At 46.4% G+C, this 12,389-nt stretch overlaps 1 protein-coding gene across 1 annotated transcript in view; it reads left to right on the forward strand.

The window, feature by feature from the left end:
• kif13a (kinesin family member 13A) overlaps window positions 1-12,389 on the forward strand; it is a 35,843-nt gene that overhangs the window by 17,452 nt on the left and 6,002 nt on the right. The window contains exons 8-29 of the mRNA XM_083678994.1: window positions 494-628; window positions 888-1,000; window positions 1,147-1,261; window positions 1,437-1,649; window positions 1,890-2,000; window positions 2,100-2,234; window positions 3,519-3,649; window positions 3,944-4,030; window positions 4,123-4,295; window positions 6,243-6,462; window positions 6,690-6,852; window positions 7,056-7,199; window positions 7,451-7,600; window positions 7,904-8,068; window positions 8,267-8,440; window positions 8,916-9,067; window positions 9,159-9,291; window positions 9,380-9,526; window positions 11,340-11,439; window positions 11,612-11,738; window positions 11,904-11,959; window positions 12,150-12,274. Coding sequence (XP_083535120.1) covers window positions 494-628; window positions 888-1,000; window positions 1,147-1,261; window positions 1,437-1,649; window positions 1,890-2,000; window positions 2,100-2,234; window positions 3,519-3,649; window positions 3,944-4,030; window positions 4,123-4,295; window positions 6,243-6,462; window positions 6,690-6,852; window positions 7,056-7,199; window positions 7,451-7,600; window positions 7,904-8,068; window positions 8,267-8,440; window positions 8,916-9,067; window positions 9,159-9,291; window positions 9,380-9,526; window positions 11,340-11,439; window positions 11,612-11,738; window positions 11,904-11,959; window positions 12,150-12,274 — 3,069 coding nt within the window. The remainder of the gene's footprint in view (window positions 1-493; window positions 629-887; window positions 1,001-1,146; window positions 1,262-1,436; window positions 1,650-1,889; window positions 2,001-2,099; window positions 2,235-3,518; window positions 3,650-3,943; window positions 4,031-4,122; window positions 4,296-6,242; window positions 6,463-6,689; window positions 6,853-7,055; window positions 7,200-7,450; window positions 7,601-7,903; window positions 8,069-8,266; window positions 8,441-8,915; window positions 9,068-9,158; window positions 9,292-9,379; window positions 9,527-11,339; window positions 11,440-11,611; window positions 11,739-11,903; window positions 11,960-12,149; window positions 12,275-12,389) is intronic.

A 12,389-nucleotide genomic window follows, 5' to 3' on the forward strand; every position in this document is an offset into this window, starting at 1 on the left:
ATATGATTCACCCACTCATTCACTGATTTGCCCACTTAACCTTTTTCCATCCATTATGCGGTATTTATATACAGTATGTTATCACAAGATTATAATGTTTTCCTATAGCCAAGCCAACTCCAGCACTGGTATGGCACATACCGGTGTGGAGCTGTGATTTTGTCATGCTCTTTATGAAGTGGTGCCAGGACTTGGCAGGGCCTTCCTTAATTAAGTTCTGACGTCTCCACCCTGCGCTGCGTTGCTCTGGCCAGTGGATTTCCCAGAGCCCCAGCCCACTGCTGCCCGCTGTGACCCAGCTTAATCACATGGCACACAGCCACACTCTGATACTGCCTGCTTTTGTTGTTAACTTAATAGCGATGCTCTGTTTGAAGCTTCAGACTACTCTCTCTGAGAGGTGTACAGTACACACTCACACACACATTAAAGTGCACTCAGTCTCCCACATACATTTGTCTTTTTGGCTAGACTTCTCTCTGTCTCTCCACAGGACATCGAGGTGTTGATGTCGGAGGGGAATAAGTCTCGGACGGTGGCCGCCACCAACATGAACGAGGAGAGCAGTCGCTCCCATGGCGTCTTCAGCATCATCGTCACACAGACGCTGTACGACCTAAAGTCTGGGGTCAGTCCTGCTCCTAACTCCACGATTGGGTCATCAAAAGTTACATGTCAATAATGAGCATTTGTCAATTACTGTTTTGTTGCAATTTTGTATTGTTAAAAACACACATACTGTATGAAGTGTTTGCTGTATGCTAACCTGCAAGGTTTATTTATTCCTTACTGTAGAGAATGAGCTGCCCATTAACTGAACGGGATGTAGTGGCTCAGATTGCTATCATGCTAACAATCACTCCTCTCCTCTGATGAATGGTGTACAGAACTCTGGGGAGAAGGTGAGCAAGATGAGCTTGGTGGACCTAGCAGGCAGTGAGCGGGTGTCCAAGACTGGAGCTGCAGGGGAGAGACTGAAAGAGGGCAGCAACATCAACAAGTGGGTGATCACCATTGTGTGGGCTGGAAAGTTTACAAAACATACATAACATGTCTAAACTGGTATTTAACACTCTTTGTGTGTGTGTGTGTGTGTGTGTGTGTGTGTGTGTCTGTGTCTGTGTCTGTGTCTGTGTCTGTGTCTAGGTCTCTGACTACCCTGGGCTTGGTTATCTCTGCCCTGGCTGATCAGTCTGCAGGGAAGGGAGGGAAGACCAAGTTTGTGCCGTACAGAGACTCTGTCCTCACCTGGCTACTCAAGGTCTGACCCACACAACACCCTTCTCTCTGTGAGCTTTGAGCTTTGTCTAATACATGTGCAGTATATTTTGGACCTGTGTGTGCGCTAAAATGGAGGGAGACTGTGTATCACTGTGTCTTTAACGTATGTAATGTAAAAACTGTGTAAAAATCATAGTTCTTCCGTGCTGTTTCAGGACAACCTGGGTGGCAACAGTAAAACAGCCATGATAGCCACAGTGAGCCCCGCGGCTGATAACTACGAGGAGACCCTGTCCACGTTGCGCTACGCCGACCGGGCCAAGAGGATCGTCAACCACGCGGTAGTGAACGAGGACCCCAACGCCCGCATCATCAGAGAGCTCAGAGAGGAGGTGGAGAAACTCAGAGTGCAGCTGTCTCAGGCTGAGGTGAGAGGAATAGTCGCTGTAGCTGGGACTGGAGGTTGCCATGGAGGGTTTGACGAGGCAACAGACACTGGATTTCTGAGAACTTGTCAAAGATGCTTCTGTATTGTCCAATTAAGTTGTTTTAATCTCCAACTCCAATAGAACTATGACTACTACATGTAAAAAGCAACCTGAGACAATCACTTGTACCATACTACCGTGCTGAATGTGCCATGTAATGTAAATGAACACATGTGCCAGTCTCTGAAGGCCCCTGAGCTGAAGGAGAAGCTGCAGGAGTCTGAAAAGCTGATCCAGGAGATGACCGTCACCTGGGAGGAGAAACTCAGGAAGACTGAGGAGATTGCTACGGTATGTAGGGCTTGCAAGCTTACACTCTGACATTTAATGCATATGTTTTTGATGTTCTGATGTGTGTGTGTGTTTGTCTTTGTCTTTGTGTTTCCTCAGGATCGTCAGAAGCAGCTGGAGAGTATGGGCATCTCTTTAGAGTCCTCTGGGATTAAAGTTGGGGAGGATAAATGCTTCCTGGTCAATCTGAATGCTGACCCCGCCCTCAATGAGTTGCTGGTCTACTACCTGAAGGTGACACAGTTTAGTTTTACCATCAAAAATGTGTGTTATACTAGAACCTCTTTGATAGATAGACTACCTTCCTTGTGCTGTCGTTACTGTATATATTTTGATCTCGGCCTTGTTGTTTATAAGAATGAGCACTGTTGACTGATTACCTTACTACACCATGGAGGGTTTCAATTTACTTCCTTTGTGGTGTATTTCGACTCACACCAGAACGTTTTCCTGGTTGTTTTGTCTTTCTCAAAGCTTTCTCTGGAAGTAGGCCTCAAAACAAAGATGCAGTTAGGGAGCATTACATAAATGTTGATAGTGTGTTTCTGCGTGCCAAACATTTCCCTATCCCAGTGTGAGTATTAGCTGATACAGATGTTCAGAGAGCAGAAGTTCTGCAGGGAGTCCCATAATTGGAGAGCAGGCAGGAATCACATGAGCAAATAAAGCTCAAGTCTAACCTCCTCTGAGGAGCTCAAGGGCAGCTGCAGCCTGCAGCAAAACTCACACTCTCTGCAGTCAGCCTCTCTTACATACAGTACAAGGGGTCTCACACACACACACACACACACACACACACACACACACACCGCACTTCACACTCTCTCCCTATGACTTGACAGATACCTCAGCTGTAATATTTCCCATAGACTGAGGAGATGGAACATGGCTAACAACTGCAGCATTCCATAACTGCTGTGTCGTGTTCCACTAATGTATGATGAGACTGTGAGAGCAGCAGAGTGAGAGCCGTCCTGGTGTGAGAGTGGAGCGCTGACTAAAGGGGGGACAGTCGGCAGGCCGGGCTCAGAGGAGCAGCGAGCAGGGCGAGGCATGTGAGACAGTAGCCCAGCCTCCCCTCCTCAGAACAACAGGCCTTTGTCTGGGCCCGCCGGCTAGCCTGGCATACCAATGTGGAATGACTATGGTAATACGAAGTGGGTGATGCAGCTGCAAGCACCAACATCGTCTGGAAGTGGGATGTTTGTTTAACTACGCCCACTCTGTAATGAGAGAGACACCGGCTTCTTCACTGAGCTCATTCACTTTGCCTCTTCTTTTGGTCTCTCTTCCCCCATTGATGAAAGTAGAAACTATGCCGCTATCATTCTTCTATGATATCACTGGTTTAATCTGTGAGAATGACAACATTCAGCATTGGATTGCAGTCTGTTGCATCAGGTCATTACCATTGAATAGAAGAATGAGACCATACCCAAAGCATGTGATAACCCCTTGTGTCTAAAAGGTTTGAGGGTCTGTAAATCTCCTCATGCCTGTCCCCCTTCCTGTGTGTAGGAGCACACACATGTGGGTGCAGACACGTCTCAGGACATCCAGCTCTTTGGTATCGGGATCCAGCCGGAGCACTGTGAGCTGGAGATCTGCCCAGACGGTGATGTCACCCTCACGCCCATAGAGAACGCCAGGTGAACTTAACAACAGCACCTCACATGTCCCCGCCCCCCCCCCCTCCTCCTCCTCCTTCTCCTCCTCCTCATGGATGAGTGGACCCTCAGGGTTTTTCACATGACCTCATGGTGAAGGCATCTTGCCTCCTGCTTTGATATCAAATAGCTATGTTCCGCTCCCACTTCAAAAAGACAAAAAAAATGGCAAGACAAATTCATTAGATAGTCATAACTAAGTTGGAGGTAGGGCCTATTCTGATATATAGTTAATAACCTTGTCTTCTCTGTGTCATTGGGGTTTTATGTTAACAGAACCTGTGTGAATGGAACCATGATCGACTCCTTGGTCCATCTTTGGCACGGAGACCGCATCTTATGGGGAAACAACCACTTCTTCAGGTAAAGAATGTGGAAACATCACTCAAAAATATGATCTATATACTACTACTCCATTACTAGCGTGAACTTGGCTAATAAAACCGCTGACGTAGGATCAACCTGCCCATGCGGAAGCGGCGGGACCGTTTGAAGGAGCTGGAGAGGTCTCCCAGAGAGAGCTTTGTGGAGGCGGACGTGGAGACAGCCAGTGAGGCCTCGTCTGAGCAGGACTACAGCTATGAGTTTGCCCAGATGGAGGTCATGATGAAGACTCTGGGGAGTAACGGTATGATTCACCTCTCTTTTTGGACTCATGTGATTCTTCTTGCAATGTCATCAAAGTGTTTTAACAAGTATATGTCCATTCGAAGCTCCCTCCCCCATTCGAAACAAAGTTGTAAAGTCATATTATGTACCAATTTATTTTTTACAGATAACAGAATAACACATTTAGAGAGAGGAAAAAAAAAAAAAAGTGTAGGGTGTGAAGAATAGCATTATGATACCAAAGTGCATGCCTCCTCTCCACTGGCACCAAAAGCCTACTGTATGTTTGGTACACCCACAGGGGTCAATCCTCTGCCCTTTGTTATTCAATCTCTATATTAATGGCCTTCTGTCTGTCTGCCAGGGCGTGGATATTCAAATGTACGCAAATAATACCGTTCTTAATACACATGGCAAAATAAAAAGTCATTGAGTTATAAATATATGGGCATTATCCTAGATGCTACTTTGAACTTTAAAAGCACATTAAAAAGATGTCCAGCAAAATCAGATATAGACTTTAACATTTTCGAAAGATCAGGAACTCACTGGTCTCAAGCCAATGAAACATCAATGAAACCCCTTCGGTCTCTATATAAACAAGCACTGAAGATCCTGGACAGGAAATCACATCATTACCATCACTGTAATATTTTGCCAAGAACAATCTGTTCAATTTCGACAACTTCTCTGATTTCTGTCTAGTTCATAAGATTATCAACAATGTTGCACCCCCACGTCTGAAAGATGTTGTCATATTAAGCTCTGAACAAAACAGCAGAGTCAACTGTACCTCCACGACTGTGTCATTCCTGAAAGAAAAAAACACCTTTGGGCAGTCAGTCAGCATTCTCCACCTCAGCCATCAGGAAATGGAATTCCCTCCCGTCTACCATGAGCATGGCTGGAATGCACCTTTTAACCAATCAGATTGTCCCATTCAGAGTTGCTGGATGTAACCGTTGTATAATTGACCATCGAACCCTGAAGTCATCATGCCCCTGTCCTGTTCCTATGAGTGGTGAGATGACCTGCTGCGCTGCACCTGCTGTGTGAGAGGTTACCATCCCATAATTACTCACACTCCACTGCACTCCACCATCTCAGGGTCAGGGCCAGCTATAGAACACAGTGAGAAGTGCCATAGAGCGCTTCACTTGATACTAGCTGACTCTGTATAAAAAAGATGCGGTGTAATTTAAACAGAACAGAACATGTCATGGATATGGGTTGTTAGTGTTTTCTTCAGTACTGTATCTCTAGGGCCTTATAGGATGGCAGTTACAATACAAAGGATTGGCAAGGGAATTTGGCTATGTAAAGTTAATAGCAAAGAATATCTTAATATTAATAATCTGACTCCAAGTATCTTAATTAACACTGTGTGAAGAATTGTTGAGTTTGTGTTGATTAGGGCAAGAATGGTCACATTAGAATGACTCAAATGAGGCTTTAACTGTAAACTTCTACAATTATTACAAGGCAAATACATCATAGAGAAATGTTACATTCTACCCTCATGGTAAATGATAGAAAGAGCGAGAGAAACAGAGAGAGAGAAACAAAGACAGACCCCATGATCTGTTACTGCACTCACAAAACAACACCTGGGACCTCTGACAAGGACACACAGAAGAGAAAGAATCTCCTATACCTTCTGTTTTTATACCTGGCTTCAAACCATAGTATTTAAATTAAGAGCTGTTTGCAAGGAGAATCAATGAGATCTCATCCTGTCAGTTCTATTCATATGACACTACCACATCAATACATCCCTGAGAGGGATTATAAAACATCAGTCATTTGACCCATCAGGGGAAGGGATCTCAGGAAAGGGTGGCAGAATGTATATCAAGTTGTTTATACAGTAGCATATGCTAGCACTGACCGTATAATTATCAGGTACACTATTGAACGCTTACAGTCATTTATATTCTAGGTCTGAGTGTGTTTACCTCCTCTGTAGACCCCATGCAGAATGTGGTGCAAGTGCTGGAGAAGCAGTACCTGGAGGAGAAGAGGACGGCTCTGGAGGAGCAGAGAATGATGTATGAGCGAGAGCTGGAGTCGCTACGGCAACAGCTCTCCCCTGAGAGAACGCCCCAACACCAACGCTGCAGCAGTGACCGCCTGACATTCCCCACACACGCACCCCACGTCAAGCTCCGGCTCTGGACGGAGGAGAGGTGAAGGATACACACACACACACACACACACACACACACACACACACACACACACACAGGTCATTCTCCATAAGTGCACACAGTATAAATTCTCTTATCTTACCACACAGATACACAGAGTGTGACACCTGAAATCTGAGCCACTTTGATAAATCTGAAGCACTTTTAGAATGCATGTTATGAGCACAGCCATATGACTGAATGGTCCCTTTGTATGTGTGTGTCAGGGACGAGCTGTTCCGGCAGAGTCTGTCTCGGCTCAGGGAGCAGGTGGTAAAGGCCAACACCCTGGTGCGAGAGGCCAACTTTCTGGCTGAGGAGATGAGCAAACTCACTGACTACCAGGTCACCCTCCAAATCCCCGCAGCCAACCTCAGCGCCAACCGCAAGGTGAGACCCCTGCTGTACATTTGCTTCCACAACATTTTTCATATCATCATTTACAATCGCTACATACAATGACCTAAATATTTTCTAATCCAATAGATGTATTAAGAGAAACTGATTCTGGTATGGTCAGTCATTTGGGTCCAGTGGATTGTGTATGGGTTGTGTACAGTATGTCAACTGTCAAATGTGTTTGTGTTGGACAGCGTGGAGCAATAGTGAGTGAGCCGGCCATCCAAGTGAGGAGGAAAGGAAAGGGGACTCAGGTGTGGACCATCGAGAAGCTGGAGAACAAGCTGGTGGACATGAGAGACCACTACAGAGACTGGAAAGAGGGGAATGAGGAGATGGTGAGAGACGGAGGGATGGGAGGAGTACTGTACACAGGGAAAGATTATCGAAAGCATTTTCAGAGAGAGAGACTCTGGGAGAGGGCATGGGGTAGAATACATTCTGTGACCATTGTACTGATTCACTTTGGAATGAATGAATGCTTGAGTGTAAATTGGAGCAAGAACGGATCAGTGGGCTGAAATGTTGAAGAACTAGATATGAGGAAGAAGAGATGAGTCAGATGTTAATCTGAGGTTGGTCTCTCCAGTATAACAAGCTGAACACGAAGCACAGTGACCCCTTCTATGAGGCGCAGGAGAACCACAACCTCATCGGGGTGGCCAACGTCTTCCTGGAGTGCCTTTTCCATGATATCAAACTGCAGTATGCTGTTCCCATCATCAGCCAACAGGGGGAGGTAACAACAGATCTCCTACTGGAGGTCTACTTACTTTATTCTGTGTGATTTGTGCAACTATCAACCTTTGACAGTACTTCTGTTTACTGTTATGCCTGTTCTCAATATGTGTCTACGCTGTATGTTCGCCTTACTACTATTGTATTACATTGATGCAAGTGACTGTCAAATTGCTTCTCTAAGCTCTTTACGACTTTATGAGCATTATGTGCCTATGTCCATACGGTATCTGTGCTCTGTATCAGTTTAGGCCTATCCTGAACCATGTTGATGATGTGTTGTGTCCCTCTGTATCTGTGACAGGTAGCAGGCAGGCTGCACATAGAGCTGATGAGGGTGAGTGGGGCAGTACCGGAGCGCCTGGTTGGTGGAGACGACTCGTCAGAGAACTCCAGCGAGAGCAGCAGCTATGAGGTCATGGACACCAACGGGGAGATTGTCCACATGGCCAGAAAGCTCACCTGTAGGGTACGTGATGGGTGATCAGGGATTTAAAAACTCCAGATAGAAAATAGTAAGGGACGAAACAAAAACAAAAAAAAGCATCTACAGTACTACTCTATTTTCTGGACTGATGCTGACCTGCACCTGACTCTATGATTGTGTCTGTGTTGTCTGTCTACCTGTGTTTGTCTACCTGTGTTTGTCTGTCTTTGTTTGCTATAGGTGAGGATCAGAGAGGCCACAGGACTGCCTCTCAACCTGTCCAACTTCGTCTTCTGTCAGTACACCTTCTGGGAGCAAGCCGAGCCCACTGTGGCCCCGCCCATGGTCAGCCCAGACACGCCCTCCCCCCGCACCCCCGAAGCCCAGTTCACTGTCAGGTTCGACCACTGCAAGGTAGGGGAAAGAGTGCCCTCTGCTGTGTGGAAGACTGATGTTGATTAAAGGGGGTTGTAATACACAAATGAATGTGTGTGTTTATGTATGCTCCAATTGTAAAATGTATATGGTGTGCTAAATGTTCTAGAATATTTGTAGTTATCCTAATCAGGGTTCTCCCCAGGATTTGTTTTAACAGCATGACACTGGATTGCATTATCAAAACCCAACTCGGGTTTATTCATGTCAAAATGCACAAAAAATACAGCTAAAATGCTGAATTCACAGTGGAACATCATAACACTTTCACTTTTAACAACGATGTTGTTGGTGATCAAAGATAGAGTAACTATCATTACAAAATATATAGTTTAATTTGCCTTGTAATGTTTACATAGTGGCGCCGAAAAGTCCACAGCATGGCGTAGTGCCACTCTTACATTCTTTGGGGAGAACCCTGCTAATATCTGTCAAATCTCCATCTATGTGCAAGGACTATGTGGTCCATGTAACAGAGGAGTTTTTAGAGTTCATCTCAGACGGGGCGTTGGCCATCGAGGTGTGGGGCCATCGATGTGCTGGGAACGGACGCTCCCTCTGGGAGTTAGATGCACTGCAGGCGAAGACACGGACACTCAGAGACAGGTACATGGCACACATATACATCACACAGCACACTAACTTCTAGTAACCCTGCCTAATCTCACACACTCCCCTCGACTGTGGTGTGTCCCAGGTGGAGTGAGGTGTCTCGTAGTATTGAGCTGTGGGCCTCCATTCTGGAGCTGAACGAGCAGGGCGAGTACTCAGCTGTGGAGCTGCAACCTGGGAAGGACATCAGCACAGGGGGGGTCTTCCAGCTCCGCCAGGTGAGATGGAGTTTGAGGTTGATCAGCCAGGATTTTGATCTGTATCGTAATGCTGAATTTGTGTGTGTGTGTATGTTTACCTTCTCAGGGTCACTCTCGAAGGCTGGAGGTGTGTGTGAAGCCTGTGCAACACTCAGGCACTCTCCCCCTGCTGGTGGAGGCTGTGCTGTCTGTCTCTATTGGTTGTGTGTCTGCCCGCTCCACCAAGCTACAGAGACCCCTGGACAGCTACCAGGTCAGTGGACACCACGCGTACACACACACACACACACACACACACTCAGCTGTATTACAGTCAAGAGTTTCATTATGAGTTACTGCAGTATTATATGTCAATGTCAACTCTGGCAATTTTATTTCAACTCTAATAAAATTGGTTCCACTTTGATAAATCTTCTGGAAATGTGTGTGTTTATATCAGTGTTACATGTACTGTACTGTACTGTACTGTGTGTAGAGCAGAATCAGCATGTTGGTGGTGATTCTATTTTGGGCCACTGCCATGACTAGATCAGGCACTGGCTGACAGTAACTGTAATGAAGAGGAAGGAATGTATGGGCTTGTATTACTGCATCATGCACACTGAGTTAAAGACTGTCCTGCTCTGCGTACACACAGTATGCAGCTCTGTTGATGGACTTGAGATATCTAGGACAATATATCCTGGGATTCCTGGCAATAACCAGTGAACTGTGCTATACAGGTCATCTAGCTGGTTTCGATACTGCACTGTATGTAAATGTAATTGTTGTCTTCAATTCAGTTCTGAAGAGGTTTTAGGGCTTAGATATTGAGTTACGACCCATGTTGAACCACAGTAACAATGTCTGATGTAGTGAAAGGTCTCAACCATCGGGTCATTATTCACATGGTGTGAGGGAAGCATCAATAGAGTATTGAATGCTGAAGTATCGGTCTACACAGAGTATCGTATCCAAGTTTGAACATAGCCTTACCCAAAGCTGTAGTGGAGAGGCGTCTGCTGGTCCTCTCTGTTTGACTGAGTGTATTCTCTCCTGCCAGAGGGAGGAGGATGTCGATATGGATAGTTATCAGGTACCTCCTCAGTCTGCTGCTGTTTGCTGCTGCTATCAATAATGAGGCATGATGGAAACCAGCTGGTCATGTGCTTGCAGACAGGGGGCGCCACTGAGAGCAGTGGGTGGGAGGCAGAAGGCAGTGACCTCACACAGTGGGACATTGGATCACAAGGGTCAAATCTGAAGGAGATCCATCCCAAAGCTGGAAACGGATGGATTCTTATTCTGACACTATTTAGCTTCATTAGAAGATTTGGACCAAACAGACAAATCTTAGGCAACATTCACTGTCACCCAAGTCTCCCCCCACCCAGTCGTGTCTGGGGTCCTGTCCCTGTTTCACAACCCCTACCTCAGGTTACAGTTACGCACACTAACTTCCTGCTGTCTGCTTCCCGCCACTGAAGAGCTGCAGGAGTATGTAATATGCCTCACTCAATCACATGACCAATGCATGGCTGCATGACTCATTTTGCATGGGGGAGTTCATTTGCAGTTGCACACTAAGGTTGGCTTTAATTGACTTTGAGGTCTATGGGTGCTCTGAAACCGCAAATCGGAATCGGTCTGTGCTCTCTATGGTCTCTTCCGAGGTTGACCCTCCCATGCATTCAGGTAGGATTCTGCGTGGCTGTGATTTGTGTGGGTGTGTGGGTGGGTGGGTGTGTGTGTGGGTGGGTGGTTGGGAGTGGTGAGGAAGTATAATCTTTACCATAGTCTTTTTCTCAGCCAACACAGTACAGGCTTGGAGGCTTTGATTTTGACTTCAAGGAGTTTAGTTTTGGGAAGAAAAATGTCAATGCACTTTAAGAGGATTAGCTTTGAGTGGGCCGTTACATCAGCCATGTCAATACCAATAACTCCAGCACTAAGCCACAATCGGTCTGGTACCCCCGTCAGATACCTGTCCACAGAACAGGAAACCATCATTCACCCTCTGGTAAAGTTTTGCCGGCACTCTGACACACGTAGCCTGCTGGTCCTGACGGTGCTCTCTTGGCCTCCAGGAGGAGGATCTGAACTGTGTGCGGGAGCGATGGTCTGAGGCCCTCATCAAACGCAGGGAGTACCTGGATGAACAGATCAAGAAGATAATCAACAAACAGGGTGAGTCCCTGTATTGATCTGTTTGGTTGTAGTTGTGGTAGCTTACCAACCTGTTGTCAGGTGAATCATGTGTCATCTCATGTGCTACCTCTCTCTCTCCGACTCCCGTCCTCTTGTTCTTCTTCTTTCTCACTCACTCACCCTCACTTTTTCTCTCTCTTGATCTCTCCAGAGAAGTCGGAGGAGGATATGGAGCGGGAGGCTCGGCTGGTGGAGCAGTGGGTTGGGCTGACTGAGGAGAGGAACGCTGTACTGGTGCCTGCCCCTGGCAGTGGCATACCGGGGGCCCCTGCACACTGGTGAGCTACACACACACACACAGTACTCAAACATGTATTTCTCTCTGTTATTCACAATAGTCCCATGCCATACACTCACACACAGCATGCACACCACACAACCTCAGTGTTGGATGTTTTGATATGCTGCAGCTGACTCTGTGTTCCTGTGTCTGACTGTTGCAGGGCTCCCTCTGCTGGAATGGAGGCTCACATCCCTGTGCTCTTCCTGGACTTAAATGGTGAGAGGTGACCTTAGTGACTGTATTGTGAGATGGTGGAAACCTTTCCTCTATAATCTCTGCTGCAATGAGTAAAGTCACTGAAGAATCACAAATCACACCTCAACATTCTCATGTGATTTCTTATGTGTTTTTATGTTTATTGATTGATTGTAGACTAACATTTAGTTTCTTTCATGTGCCTCTCCAGCGGATAATTTGACAGTGAATGAGCTGTTAACAGGGCCCCATGCTGCTGGGGTCAACTCCATTCTGCCCAAGGAGCACGGCAGCCAGTTCTTCTACCTGCCCATCATCAGACACAGTGATGACGAGGTACCACTGCCCCCTCTGGCCAGGAGGAAAACCACTCCATATGCACTCAACTATTGCTCATCGAGACACTTCAGAGTGTGTTGAGCTGGTGCTGTAACACTTCTCATCTCACCAC

This window comes from Argentina silus (assembly GCF_951799395.1).
Source record: "Argentina silus genome assembly, chromosome: 10".
NCBI lineage: Eukaryota > Metazoa > Chordata > Actinopteri > Argentiniformes > Argentinidae > Argentina > Argentina silus.